The sequence below is a fragment of the Phyllostomus discolor genome, chromosome 10 (assembly GCF_004126475.2).
Source record: "Phyllostomus discolor isolate MPI-MPIP mPhyDis1 chromosome 10, mPhyDis1.pri.v3, whole genome shotgun sequence".
Lineage (NCBI taxonomy): Eukaryota > Metazoa > Chordata > Mammalia > Chiroptera > Phyllostomidae > Phyllostomus > Phyllostomus discolor.
In genome coordinates, this window is record NC_040912.2 from 82524552 (window position 1) to 82539597 (window position 15046).

At 54.0% G+C, this 15046-nt stretch overlaps 1 protein-coding gene across 2 annotated transcripts in view; it reads right to left on the minus strand.

Annotated features, from left to right (window-relative positions):
* Nucleotides 1-2381: 2381 nt before the first annotated feature.
* CREB3L2 (cAMP responsive element binding protein 3 like 2) overlaps nucleotides 2382-15046 on the minus strand; it is a 110631-nt gene continuing 97966 nt past the window's right edge. For both annotated transcript variants that reach the window (XM_028526165.2, XM_036010943.1), the window contains exons 9-12: nucleotides 11551-11650; nucleotides 11169-11295; nucleotides 9624-9840; nucleotides 2382-7990 (exon numbers count right to left, since the gene is read on the minus strand). In XM_028526165.2, the coding sequence (XP_028381966.1) occupies nucleotides 7915-7990; nucleotides 9624-9840; nucleotides 11169-11295; nucleotides 11551-11650 (520 nt within the window). In that variant the 3' untranslated portion in view covers nucleotides 2382-7914. The remainder of the gene's footprint in view (nucleotides 7991-9623; nucleotides 9841-11168; nucleotides 11296-11550; nucleotides 11651-15046) is intronic.

Sequence of the window (15046 nt, forward strand, 5' to 3'; positions counted from 1 at the left end):
GAAGACCAGGGTCCAAATAGCTCATCTCCTGTCATCTGCTGGATGATCTTAGGTAAGCTTCCTACTCTGTGTTAACTCCACTTTCCTCAACTGTGAAAGGGGGAATTATACTCGTATACCTTCTGTAAGGGTTTGGGAGGAAATAAACAAGGTCATAGATAATACAGGAACATCACCTGGTACATTAACTGGCAATAACTGTCTCCTCTCCTTTCAAGACCAACAAGTTAATGGTATTTATAACTGGAGAACCCACAAGCCTCTATCTCCTGCACCTGGCCCGGGTCTCTTCCTCACTGTCTCCCAGTGTTACCTTGCTCTTGTGTTTGGAGGTACCAGCTATGATATATCCTGGACCCTGAGCACAGGACTAGGACTTTATTTTCTTTTACCTGTATTGTATTTTTTTTCCATTACCATTTAGTCCCCTGTGCCCTCCTCCTCCCCAGCAACCCCCACACTGGTGTCCATGTCCATGAGTCCTTTTTCCTTTTTACTCAGTTCCTCTGCCCCCAGCCTCCCCTGCCCAGCTGTCAGCCTGCTCGCCATCTATGAGTCGGTCCCCATTTTCCTTGTCAGTTCCGCTTGCTCACGAGATTCCACATCCGTGTGACATCACATGGTACGGGATGAGGACGGCAGACATCCCCCTTCAGATTTACCTTTTCCCCCCCGTGAACAAACCCCTCCACCCGCTATAGTTCTCCATTTCTTCTCTGGAGTGAAAGTGACACCCCGTGTGTAAGGAGACAATAAATCTGCATCATGTTCCCCCAAATCATAGCAGGCCCATCCGCGAAACCCCACATACCCAGGAGTCTGGGATCAGCCTCTGATTTGACATTCAATGTCTAAGGAACGTGTTTTAAAATGTAGGTGTTATTGTTATTCAGACATGGTGAGGCCAACAGGTCAGGAGACAATTGCAATTGAAAAGACACTTGTCACACACACTTCCCGAGAGGAGGGGGCAGGCCACACCCCCAAGGGCCACGGAAGCAAGCCCCGGGGTCGGTGGGGAGGCAGAGGCAAAGGTAGGCATGAGCCTCTGTTGAGGTTTCTGCAGGTAGACAGGAACGAGGGAAGTGAGGTGAGCAGGCTTAGGGCTGGCTAGTCGGAACACTCCCAGCAGGCTCTGGGGTCTAGGGACTGTGTCTAGTTGGCTGGCACCTGGCCCTGGGGTGAGTAGGGCAGCAGAACAGTGACCTCTGTGAGTCTCAAGGAGGTGGCTGCTGCACCTGCACTGCCCCCCCACCCCTCCACAATAGGTTGGTTTGCATATGAAAGGTATACCCGTAGGCAAGCCCTCTACTATCCCTCAAAACTGCCCATCCCTGGGAGGGGCCATCCTTCCTGGATCAGCAAGGCCCTGCCTGATGTCAAAGCATCAGCAACACAGAAAACACAAAGGCCCGCCTTATGCAGAACATTCTCACACCAGCGAGTATTTGCCCCTCCGCACATCACTGGATCCGCGTCAGCATGCCGCGGAGGCGGCTGCCCTGACAGGCCCCCAGTGTAAAAAAGGAAGCCTCCACGGGGGAAGGTCCCTGTGCAGGAACAGAAGAGGAGAAGGTCAAGGTGCTCAGGAGGGAAGGGCAGTGGGAAATGAACGCACCCCTCACCCCAAAGCAGGGCTGGGCATGCTGCTAAGAAACGACACCAACAAAAAATGTTGGTCTTTGTTTGCTTGTTCGTTTCCAGGTAAACACGGTCCGCGGCTGCAGTCGCTCCCCTCCTGGGCTCTCTTTCTGAGGCTCAGAGAAAGCCCCCCTTTCTCTGAGTGGAGAAGATCCAATCTGAAGGCAGAGATTCAACGGAATGAGATGGTTTTGCTTGAGTACGTTGACCTTTATCAGAATTTCTGGGGCAGGAACCTGCGCTCGGCGTTCTCCGCAACTGTTCACAGGAAGAAGGACCCTTCTCTCCTGGCTCACGTCCAAGGCCTCGTGCTCAGGCATCTGACCCAGGGAAGCGTATGCCGGTGCACAGAGTTCTGAAATCGAGTTAGGGAACAGTTAAGAGGAAACACCGAAAATAGCACTCAGGCTAGGGATCTCTAGAGAATACTGCTTTTCTTCCTGTGACTGGCTGAGAAAACATCACATTTCTCAATATTTCTCAATATGTCTCCACCTGAGCCTTGGACTCAGCACTAGATCACATTCAAATTGCTGGCCGGAGACTCCTTTTACTTCAACAAGATCATCAGAAGAGGATGGTTAGGCGTTTGCACACAAAGCCGTGCTCGTGAGAAAAACAAGGGTTCTTAAAACCAGATCAGCAAGGTTTCAGAGACTGGACAACGTTTAGCTATTTAAGAAAAAAATATTTTTATTTGCATGAAATGGAATACAAAAGCATAACAATTTCGATTCATTTTTTTCCCAGACTAAGTACAAGTTACAAAGCATGTATTTTATTTTATTTTTTGGTATTTACTAAGCTAAGATAAAGAGTAAAAAGTCATTAAAATAAACAGCGGGATACAACATATAAGAGACTCACGACGTCTTGGACGTACACACGGCTGGTCTGTACGACGTTACAGAGCAGAGGAACGGCCAGCTGTCAGCATAAACATTAACGCTCACGGTGGATTCTAGTTCAGGGTCCGCTCAGCATTGTTTAAAAAGGGCCGTTCACAGTGTGTCCAAAGAGTGCTGGTGTTTCCATAGACTCATAAAGCATCTGACCCGAAAGAGACATTCTCTAAGCGGCATGGGCCTCGGGTCCACGGTGCCAAGAGCTCATGGTCTCACCCAGCTGGTGAGCAGAGGATAAGGGCAGAGAAACACAGCTAAGGCCCCCGCTGGTTTCCCTTTCCAGGATGCAAAGCCCGCGAGCCGGAACTCTCAGAGGATTGGATGAGAAAGACAAGAGAAGAGCATTGTATCTGGAGGACATTGCCAGGCCAGTGTGAGGCAAAGCACGGCCTTTGCACGGCAGGGCCAGTGCAGGGAGCATACACTGCATTTGCTGCCCTCGGAACCTACAGGTTTACAGTGCGAGTAAACCGAGGAATCCGATTCGCTCAACCCCATCCACAGACTGTGGACCTTCCAACACCAAACTTAGCTGTTTGTCCAGCTCAGAGTAACTACTTGCCTTTGTTTACTCTGCCTACAAGATGAAAAGACTCAGAATTTATTTAGCAGAGCACCCAGCACTCAATTAGTGCTCGTGAAATGTTTTTTTCTCCTTCCTTCTCAAAACCAAGAGAAAAGAAACCATTCCTGAAATTTAGGTCGCCCCAAATGACCGAAAGAAGCAACACGCGGATGCATTTTTTTTTTCCTGTGCTGAGTGCCGACCCTTTGGCCACGGGGGTATGGGACGTTAATCCCCAAATGGGCCCAGTTGCTCTGCACCGAGAAAATGCCCCGCTATATGGAGTTGTAATACCCTTAATCCTGGCGGGCCATTTCTTGCTGTGATTACACCTCTCCAAAATGGGATTTTCCTAATGGACAAAACCCTGATTCTTTTCTCCTGGTGTACACATCTGGTCATTGCTCACTCTTAGGGCCTTTTTGAGCCTTTAGAGAAAACCATTTCGCCCACAGCCATTTCAGTCTAATACTACAAGGCTACATATAAAATCTCCCAAGAACGGTAGTCCTCAGTCATCCTGGACTCACACGTAAGGCACCTGTAAGGCACAAATGAGTGTCTAAGACACAGAGAGAGAGAGAGAGGGAGAGAGAGGGGGGAGAGAGAGAATCCTAGCACTTGTGTGTTTGAGTAGCTATTGACTAATGTTTCCTTACGCTTCTCGTCCCCGGGGCCTCATGAAGCACTGCTCCTCAGGAGGAAGGGAATGAATGAATGAATGAATGAATGGCCTGAAGTCTTCCTCTGGCTCCTTCACAGCCCTTGCTCTCTCCTCTAACGGCCCTGCCACATTTTTCCTAATTGTCTCAACTGAAAAGCACTCCAATAAAACGACTCTCCCTGCACCACTACCTGCTAAGCGTTTCCCAGGTCAGCCCTGCGGGTGGGCGTGCTGGCGTCTTTAATAAAGGTTCTCAAAGACAGGACTCTAAAGAACCATGCGAGCGCCCCACAGCAGACACGGGGAGGCTGGAAGCCGCCTCCTCCTCCCTGTCCAGCCTCCCACGTGAGCGAGGCCAGCACGGCCGGTCCGGCTCCTCTGCGGGACGTCTCCACCTGCGCACGAGCTGAACTCCGCCTCTCCTGGGACAGGTGTGTTCAGAGGAGCCGGCCCGAGAGGCCTCGGATCCTGTTTCTGTGGTTTTGCTCGGTCTGGGGACGTGGGAGGAAGGAGCCATGCAGTTCTGAAAATTTTAAATAAAACACTGGTGACACCAACTCTGGACACTGACTCACTGCCTGAATAAAAACAAATCAGTCCGACACGGCTGTTCTACGGGCGCATGAGATTCACAGCCCCCTTTTGGCATTCAGGCTAAACCAAGAGGTTTAGGAATTAAAAACCATGGTATTTATACTTGGCTTGTAAATAAGTTGAGCGAAAAGCTGCTTTCGCAATCCACAAATTAGGTCTCGAATCCACAAATCGAAATCGTTGATATAAACAAAAAGGTCATCTCATGTTGCCTACGGTGGTGTCACACACCCCCCCCCCCGCCCCAAAGGGCAACCCAGCTCAGCTGTTGGATTTTTATGTAACACTCGCTTTATGTGAGCTGGGCTCCAGAGTCTTAACACTTCACAGGAACGGGCACCGAGGCCTTTGATTTTCAGTGTCCATTTCCAAGTGCAAAGTCGAGAGCTGTGAAAAGAACCACGCTGGGGGCCCCGGGTTACTCAGGTCTCATCCGGTGAAAAAGTACTTGTTTCTGGATTTCTGTAAGAGTCTCCTTCCAAGGAGCTAATCAAAGACAGGGAAGAGGAAAACCTGTTTGCATGGTGTCCTATATAATTAGCATCTGTATAGTCAACATATGTACTTTCTATGGTTTACGGTTGCACTGACGGTCTCGTGTTTTCCAGAACTGAAGTGCGGAAGCCGAGGACGGCCGCTGTTTGAAATGGTCAGGGCTCCCCGGGGGTCGCTGACTAGTCTGTGGGACCCCTCTGCGGGGGAATCCATTCCTCTGATATATTCTGGGCTTAACCCTGGGACAGCAAACACGCACACATGCGTGACTTCCTTGGGACCCACCTACTGTCCTCCAACTCTCCTGCGACTCTTGACCCCCTGGCACAGTCCCGAAGGAGTAACTCTTCAGTCTCCTCTCCTCTCCCAAGCGGGGAGGGGAGGGCACAGGTTTCCCTCTACGTGGCGGCAACTCGGGCTCTTGGAACCCCCTGGAACTGGCCATGTGAGCTCTCAGTCAAAGCCTCACGTCTGTAGATGCAGAGTCAGTTCAGAAAAACAGGTTCCCAGGGGGCAGGCCCAGCTGCAGGGCGGTCTGGAGAGAGTGTGTAGCCATTTACTTATTTGTTATTGAATTTATGGGGGTGGCATTGGTTAGCAGGATCATATAGGTTTTAAGTGTACACCTTTACAACACATGAGCTATGCACGGAGAAAGTGGCATCAAAAACGGGAAGGTGGGAGAGAAATGCAGTCCCCACGGGGCTACGGACAGGGCCTGTCTGTCTGTGAGCTGCCCCTCCCCCTGGCCCCCTCATTCCGAAGAGCGGGTTTTCCGCTCCGGCCACTTCACCAGCCTTAAAGCCCTGGCCTGGTCCTGGTGCTGCAGGCGGGGAGGCCAACCCAGTCTCCCACGTCTGCCCATCACTGGGAAACCTCTCCTTTCGCATCACCCAAATACTACAGGAGTTAATTCTCTCTCGTGTCCTTCTTGGGCCCCCGCAGGCTGCCCACGCCTGATAATTACGTGACATTTTACAGAGAGCGATGGGTCGGCAGTGGCACGTGGTTCCCAGACACCAGCCAGGCCCGGGAGGATCCAGAGCAGACAAGGTGGAGAGAAGGGAGTGAAGAGAAGCCAGAGCAGGAGGCAGGCTAGCGACGCCTGTCCCCACACAGCCCAGATGGTCTCGGCCCGCCCCCGCCCATGTCAGGGCCAACGTCAGGGACAGCGAGAGCCGTGCAGACGACCCACGACCCATGGGGATGCCAGGACCGCTGCAGCCCCGACTCTGCTCCCACACCCTGCTGAGCAGATGCCCTTGGCCTGCTCCCCGTCTGTAACACCCTCCGCTGCAGTGGGGAGACATGGGAATCACCGGCAGGGAGCCCCAGATGTGCCTGTGCTGGCAGACAAACAGACCTGCGTAGGAGCTATGATGGCAAATGTTAATGACCCCAAATCCCGTATCTGAGAGAGGATGGACGGCTCAGCTACGGGCTTAATCCCCCTTAAGTACAGGTTCCAATAACAATGTGGGGGGGGGGGGGGGGAGATTGAGAGATTGAGAGAGAGAGAGAGAAGAGTTAAAGCTAAAGGCCCTTTTTTCTTCTACTAAAAATAAAATACAAAATGGTCCTACACAAAATCTTTTACAAGCTGGGAAAACACTTAAGCGAAACTTTCTACATTGTACAATACAAAGGCAATTTCCATTGCTTATCTGTATGAAAGGAAAGGTTTTTTTTTAACTACAAAAGTGACTTTAATCATTAAAAAATAATAATAAAAGTAGGGAAGGGGGTTAGGTTATATCTCTTTGGGTGAGCTGCAAAGTAGCCAAACCTGACTGGGAAAGGTCAGGCTGTGGATGCACAAACATCACCTACTCCAACCCCAGGAACGGACCTCAGGTCCAGCTCCTGCTGAGGCAGAAGAGGAGGGTACAGGGGGTGTGGGGGGTGGTGGGGAGGCGGGGCCAGGAGCAGGTGTGGAGAGACACGCTAGCGAGGTGGTCCGGGACGCCTGTTGTCGGGGACAGGGCTTCCCTCCTCTGCGGCGGGTGCAGGACAGAGCGCCTGGCCACAGAGTCACAGGCCTAAGCCATCTTTCCCTCTGAACTCATTCTACAGGAGGCCAGCTGCTCACAGGGGTTCTCCACCTACAACGGGAGGCCTCCAAGTAGAAAGAAGAAGAAAAGGAAACGAGGCACGTCCTGGAGGACTGGGGGTCCCAGGGCCTGGACGGCCCTCCCAGCGCCAAGGTCCAACAGGAGACTTGGCTTGCTTGGAGGGAGGCGTCCGGTCTCTTGAGCGTGGCTGCTGGCGGGAGCCTCGGCAAGCTAATAAATACTATTTACACGTGGGGAGGAGAAGCCAGGGGGGCGGATCTATGGGCGTGTGGGAACACAGGTGACGGAGAAGTCCTACAAGCAACAGACGGGGCAGGTTTGCCTGGGGTAGAAGAGCCTGATTCCGTCAGGCATTGCACTTGCGGCCTGAGAAGGGGAAGGGGGCGCCCTCGCCCCAGAGCTGGAGGAGCAGGCAAGGGCGTGAGGGCTCGGACAGAGCAGAGTGGCGGCGGGGGGCAGACACCGGCCAGCCTGGTGCTTCCAGGACTGATGGGGACATGGGTGGCAGCGGACACGCCGGAGACCCGGGCTGAGGGAGGTGGGACATCAGTCAGTGCTTTGCCACATCCCAGCAGGCATCCTGGTGTCTTTACGGATCGAGTCTGGGGTCTCCAATGGGTGAGTCATCTCTTCTTCAGAGAGGGGGTCACACCCGCAGGTGAGAATCGGGCAGCATCTCTTCGGCACTGTCGGTAGACACAAGCCCGCCCGTCCCACCCGGGCCCTACAGTAATTTCCTATGGCGACGAGCGGAACGGGAGGAGAGATGCCGGCTCCGTCTGCAGAAGGGGACCCGGGGCTGGAGGAGGAGGCACTCTCACCGCAGGCGGGAATCCCAGGCCGTCCTCCCATCCGAAGGCACGGCGGCTCACCCTTATCTTCATCCACGTCGGGCGGGGAAGAGGGAACGCTTACGTTGAAGGTGGTTTGGGGACACAGAAGCAGAGTGGAGGGTAAGACTGCGGTGCGGGCCACCGCTCAGAAGGTGGCGTTCACTCTTCTGTCGAGTTCTACAACTTTGAGTGTTTCGTTCCCCTCCAGGTTGGCGCTGACCCTGTGAAGGCATTGGAAGGAAAAAGGGGTCTTAGCCACACTTGGCAGTGAGACAAATCGCCCCCGATGCCAACTGGGTGGGCTGGCCCAAGCGTGGTGCTTGTTCCCTCTCACCCTGGGGCAGCTCTCGGTCCCCAGCCTCCCACCAGCAGCCTACCCACTGTCCACTTCCCTGCCTTCCTCCCCGCCCGAGACGAGACACCCCAACACCCCAACCCAGGGGAGCAACGTGGCGCTTGATACCGAGTTGCCACACATTTGCTTTAAAGCACTGTATTCACTGCGGACGGCTAGTCCTGTGCTAGACGCTGGGAAGGAGACAATAGGAGGATGACGGCTGATCCCTGGTCTAGCGTGGCAAATAATCCAAATAAAGACAAAAAAACCTGACTTGAAATAACAATAAATATGTAACAGGAAGTAAATAGGTTATTCATTGTGCAACAGCCTAGGAATCCTGCAGACGCTCGGAGGAGGAATGCATGGCTCCAGTGTCCGGGAGACGGCGCCCCAAACAGGCAGGGTTTCAAGGAACAGTTGAGCTAAGAGAGGGGGCAACTTGTGTCCTGAACCAGCTAACCAGGAGCCGAGTCTCCACTGGTCTACCGTGTCTCTGTAATGGGGATGATAATAATGCCTGATCTCTTCAAGTGTTTAAGGAGATTTATCGATCATATTTGCACAAGTGCTCGTGTGTGTTAAATATGCATGTATAGTGTAAACCTGTGAAAGTATACGTGACTGAGAACCTTCCCCGCAGCATTAGGGGAAGAAAGCTGGAGGATCAGAAACAGAATCTCGGCCCCTTCCCCTGGAACAGCGCCATTTCCGGGAGGCATAGGGGCGGAGTTCGCTCAGCACGATCGCCAGCCACGCCACCCCCACCCTGGAGTGTGCCTGCAGACCCTCCTTCCTGCACTGTGTGCCGCTCCCACGGACCTCCCCTGACACGGCCACGACACCTGGCACGCACACAGGCCTGTGTGTTTACAAAAGGACTCGTCTCCATCACTACCTAAGGGGAACAACTCATGGATAATTGCAGCTGAGTTTGTCCTTAGGGGAACAACTCATGGATAATTGGAGCTGAGTTTGTCCTTCTCCGTACGGAAACACAGCCAGGCACGATGCTTTGTCACTGGTGCCGCTCGACATGAATGTGTGATTGTAACTCGTGCATGTTTATGTACATGAAGCACAGAACTACATGCTGACTGATACACAGCATAGCATATAGGCAGGTGCCGTTGGAAGGAAGCGGGAGAAGGCACCTGGAGGCTGCACCTGCGTGGCACGCATTCTTCTGTGACTGGGCTGCGTTACTCGTGTGGCTTTGAGGGGACAATGATGAGAGTGAGGAAGGGAGTCAAGCCACGGCCCCGCTCTGTGGAGCCACCAGCTTGCCGGTGACATAGCAGACATGGACGGGGGGCGGTCTCTTCCCCACCCCTGCTAAAGGCAGCTGCCGGCACACAGCAGACCCTCCAGAGTCCCGGCCCTGGAAACAGGTCCCGAAGGAGCCAAAGGCCTGGACGAGCCTATGGGAGGGTCTCAGCCCCGCAGCCCAGGCTGCTCTGACTCACAGCCCATCGTCAGGGCGCGCGAGCAGGGGCCTGTGTCCGGCTGTGACTCACAGGTGCTGCTGCAGCTCCAACAGCACCGACTTCTCCAGACTGGTCTCGTTGGAGATGATGAAGTGGGGAAGGTCCACGTCTGGCCTGGGCTCCAGCGCCGACGCCCTGAGCAGGGAGGGGCTTCTGTCCCAGCGCCCGAGCTCCCCGGCCGAGGCCGGGCCGGACGGCTCCTCCAGCGGAGAATGCTCCTCGTAGATCAGCAGGTTCCTGGATTTCACTGAGGACGGAGCACAGTGGCAGGCATTAGGGAGAGACCATGAGGGCACATCCCATGCCCTCCCTCCACGCCCAGGGCTGGGGCAGATGGCAGGGTGTGGGTCTTATTGCCCCAGACCGAGGTGCCACCTGGAGTTTGCCTTCCATAAAAACTTCCCAGTTCTGTGCATTTGAAATATTATGCCAATTATACTGTGCTGGAAGAACAACAGAAAAGCAAGTATGATGCAAACAGCTACCCGCACTGCTCTGAAAATGAAACTCCCCTCCTCGCCCACCCGGACCACCTCGGGGAGACCCTGCATGGAGGGTGGGAGTGGAGTGCTCAGAGCCGTCCAGACCCAGCTGACATAAGCATCCCCACTGAGTCGGTCCTGCGTGGAGAGGGGGTACAAGGGCAGGAAACCGCATTTTCATTTAGAAGCTGGAGTGAGGATGCAAACCCATAAATAAACCACATCTCGGGGAGGCCTCCTTCGTCCCCTAACGTCATTGCATAGCTACATGACACTGCGTAGCTACAGCTGCTCTCATGGGTTTCCACTCCAATTCAGAGACCTAGCTGCTCAGGGAAGTGACAATTCCCTGAGAGACCACTGAAGAAATCTGCTTGCAATGCCAGCATTTCTGCCATACACCTACCTACCTGGCAGGGGACACCTGCCTGGTGAAGACACACATGTTCACAACTGCAAAACGGTGCCTCACCCCATCTGACGCCCCCCAATCCCACGCTGGGCCCTCTAGTGCCTGTGTGCGTGAATGTGGGGTCCGATCCCTACCTGCCACCTGTTTATTTCCCACGCACTTCAAAGAGATCACTGATCTAGGTGAGGACACCACATACGTCTCATCGGACGCCCAAGTCTCCAAAGTCTCAAATCTTGGGCATGATGTTTTGTACGACAAGCTGACTCTTTATTTTCATTTACAAACTCTTTTGATGGTACATATGTTCCTACTTCCCGGATGTAGAAACACAGGGATTCCCTTAAAGGGAGGTGAGAGCTTAATGCTTCCCTCCCCGCAAAGGCCACACCGCTCCCCCTTCCCAGAGCGCAGGAAGGAGGCATCAGACTTTGCCAGGGGACGGAGTCATGGGCAATAGTTTGCAAAGCGTGCTCTGCTGGGCTCTGGAGAATTCCCAGCAGGCGGGCACAATGGCCCCTGCCGCCTCTTCCCGCCCTCCCATGGAGAAGCTACACTTGGAGCACTTTTTAAAAAAATCAGACTGTCCCCTAAGACTCCTGTCAGAAAGCCGAGCTTTCAGAAAGCTCCAGAGAAATGAAACGAAGACCGCTCCCGAGCGGCTGAGCGCAGCGGCCTTACCCACGGAGGCGGTGTACGGCTCCGGCATGGAATGCTGGCTGGGCAGAGCCATCTTGGTGGCGGAAGGATAGGGCCCGTAGCCCTGAAAGAAGCTGCCGAATGCCACGGCAAAGCACAACACCACGACCTGCGGGGAGAGGGAGGACACAGGTGCTGTCGATGCCCAAGTCCACAGAGCAAACCTGTAGACCCACGACAGCCATGGGCCAGGAAGAAGGGTCCCCTCCATCAGGCCAAGTGGCTGCACCACAGGTCAGTCCCTCGGAGAGGGCAGCATGCGCCCCCCACCCCACGGCACGTGGACTTGGCAAGACGGGGAGAGACTGGAGACTGGAGACAGGGCTGGGCAGTGACGGCACTGCCGTCCCTTCGGGAAACTCACCATGAGGCAGGTGCCAGTCTGCGTGCCGGCCAACTTGCAGGTGCGAGAAACCTTGCCCATCACCAAAGTCTGGAGCTTCTGGAGCTGCTGAAGGAGAGTCCTGCAGACGGAAAGAACAGGAACCATGAAGGAAGTCTGAGACTCCACGGTGCTTTGGGGGGAACTGGCCCTGAGCTCCAGGACAGCTGCCGTGATTCTGTGGCTGAATTTGAAGAGCGTGCCAAGGGACAGTCCCCTATGGGAGAACGTGAGGACACCAGTGCCTCCCAGTGCTGGTGTCACAGGGCGTCCTGGGGCTCAGAATCAGCCACTTTCACCGCGTGTCCAGTTCCTGTGCTGTTCTGGGGAAGAGGTGAATGCCCCAAAGTTCCCCTGACATATTGGGGCTTATCTGTCAGCCACTGAAAAAAAGAAAAAGTGAAAACACCATTCTGATTGGCTGTTGATGGTGGCACAGAACTCATTTGCCCAGCACTCAAAGAACAGAAACACTCAAGAAGACATAAGAAAGGAGAGAACAATGGAAGGAGTGACCACAGGTGGTGGCCGTGATGGAAATGATGATACTATCCCTGAGCTAATCTCTCAGACCGCCGACTGGAAGAAAGAGAAGGAGCAAAGCCAAGAGTGGCAGAGAGGCAAACAGCCATGGCTCCCCAAGCTCTCCTTGGGGTCCTTGAAAGCTCACGGTCCCTCCACGGCCAAAACTGAGGCCACAGTAGCCTGCTCTACTGGACACGTGCACAGAGCAAGGATTTCAGAAACCGTCCTTGGATATTGACTGATCTCTCTCTCGGAAGAGACAGAGAGCAGGAGCAAAAAGAGTTGTCCTGTCCCTAAAATTGGACTCTGCATACCGTTAAAAGGGAAGGGCTTGGGAAAGAGTGGGTGGTGAAGTTCTTTGCAAATCCCGACCACAGCAAGCCAAAGACAAGGACCTCACAACTCACCCTCCTGAATCAGTGCCTCGCAGGTGAACTGTGCAGGAGCGAAGTCAAGAGTTGAAGCTCCTCCCTCCTCCCTTCTCCCCAAGCCCCATGTGCAAGGCACAGTGAAAAGATTTTACAAGCAGACGCTCTTCCTTGAGTCGCAAAGATTCTCAGAAATTCATGCTGCGATGTCACCTTAGGAAGCCAGGCAAGTTCACTGGCAAACAGGAAACCATCGCGCATTTGCAGAATTTGGGGCTTTCACAGATACGGTGCCTCTCCCGACACTCTCTCTCCTGAACAGCTCTCACGTGCTTGAAGAACAAGCAGGTCGCTCCAGATCTGCAACTTCTCCTGGGCACATGCCAACACAGCAAGTGCCCTGGGTGCACGTCAATCCAGGATGGGTTGGCCACAACATGATACCGCTTTCAGCAGGTAAGTGGGTGAGGGGAGGGGTGCAGAATGGGAGCCTCCCCAAGCTCATGTGGGGGAAGCCTTCTGAATCCCAACATCTGTGTGGAGTTCCCAGCCACACTGCGTTGTTACCTTGTGCCATGCTTTTAATTCAAGCAAAACGAAACCATCCATCCCATCAATGAATATCATTCATTGAAATTCTTTTCTATGGCAGCTTGTTAGTACTTAGTTGTAAATGTTTTGCTCTATGGTTATCCAGAAATAGAAACACACGTAGTTCAGACCCAATTCACGTTCATGTCTACACACACAACACAGGCATTAAAAGTGTTCTGCACGGCACTGGAGGCTGAGAAGCACTGAGAGCGTGATTACCTTACGACCTACTTTCAAGAAATCCCGTCCTTTGCGACAAGGGGGATGACCTCGGAGGGCATTACACTCAGTGAAATAAGCCAGGCGGAGAAAGACAGACATTCCATGGCATCAGGAATATACGGAATCACAATAAAAAGGCGAACTCAGAGAAGCGGAGAACGAAGGGAAAGGGGCTGTCTGGGGCCCGCGGGCGGAGAGAACAGGGTGGGCGGAGGGAACGGTGTGGGCGGGGAAGAGGCTGCGCGCTTCGCGCTGCAAGATGAGTGAGGTCTGACGGCCTGATGTCTGATGCGATCCCTGCCGTCGGCAGCACTGCATTACAGAATTAAAATGTGCTACAAGAACGAAGCTTAAATGTTCTCACCGAAAAAATGAAAAGTGAAAAGGTAACTATGTGAGGTGTTAGACATGTTAATTAACTCACTGTGGGGATTTTCCTTTCGCAATGTACACATACATCAAATCATCACGCTGTGCACTTGAACCGTCCTACAGTTTCCTTGGCTAACAATGCCTCCGTGAGGCTGGAACACAAAGAACACGTTTGCACTACATGATCTCTGCGAGTTTTTTGCCTCCTCGCACTTTTTGTCTCTTCTCCCCGCCCCTCCCACGCGCACTCCACTGTGACCCTAGCGCTGCTGCCTGTCCAAACCTGAGCCCTACGCCACTTCCCAGGCGGGTGGGCAAGCTCTCTTCCCAGAGCTGCCATGGGGCTGGAGGGAGCACACACGCCACTGACCACCGAGGGGACCAGCCCAGAGGCCCCCACCGGGTTCTCACAGATGTTTCCCGTAAGTCCTAGGGCAGACGTACAGGGGGGCACACCTCCCGCCGCACCAGGCAGTGAGGTCTTCGTTGCCAGCTGAACGATGGCCAGGGGCCACCCTGACTCCTGGGCTGCCACCTCTGTGAATGACGGCGGCCACTTCTGCTGGGCACCTCCGATCCCACAGGGCGCCCCTGCTGGCACCTGAGGTGCCCTGTGCACAGAGGAGGTGTCTCCATCCAGGCTTCCGCTGGACAGCTGCTTTTCAGATGGTACCAAACCCGTTTACTTCTGCCCCAAAGTCAAAGGTCGAAGGTGTTTTTACAGGGAAACCACCGTTTCCCATTTTTACCAATTGTCCCTATTCACCGGCACCCTTCCCCCACTCCCTCCCTGCCCCTCCCCCGCTCCTGTCCCGTCTCCAGAACAGGAACCACTGAGGACACCAAATCTACCCGATGCTTCGAGTCACTCCTCCCTTCCCATTGCTGGGTGAGGTGGCGAGGCCTGCTACCCCCTTCCCTAGAATGAAGTTTCCCAGGAGGCTCCGCGATCCCCTCAAAACAGACCTCCAGCAGGCCAGACACCCCTAAACCCCAGCAGCTGAACCTCAGGCCACATGCTGCAAGCCGGGAAGGAGTGATTCCGGGTGGCCGGGCAGCAGAGGAGGCCTCGTGCCCACGGGGGGCGTGGCGCTCTGCTGCGCACTCATCGGGGCACCCTCTCCAACCGCCGCGGTCATTATACTCTGAATCCGCTGCAAACGGAAAGGGGCAGTGGTGGTCCCTCCCTGATTTCCAACAGTTTGTAATCCAATTCTTTAAGAGGAGCAAACAGGTAGTTTAAAATAGATTTTTTAGTTTGAAACTTTGGCGGCGGGCACGAGTGATTTACAACATGCGCTTTGCTGCTGCTAGTCTTGGGTAGGCGCAGCTGAACGGAACCGCCGGTGCAGAGGTTGAGGCTAGGAAGCCCCGCCCACCAGCGGCTGCGCGCGCAG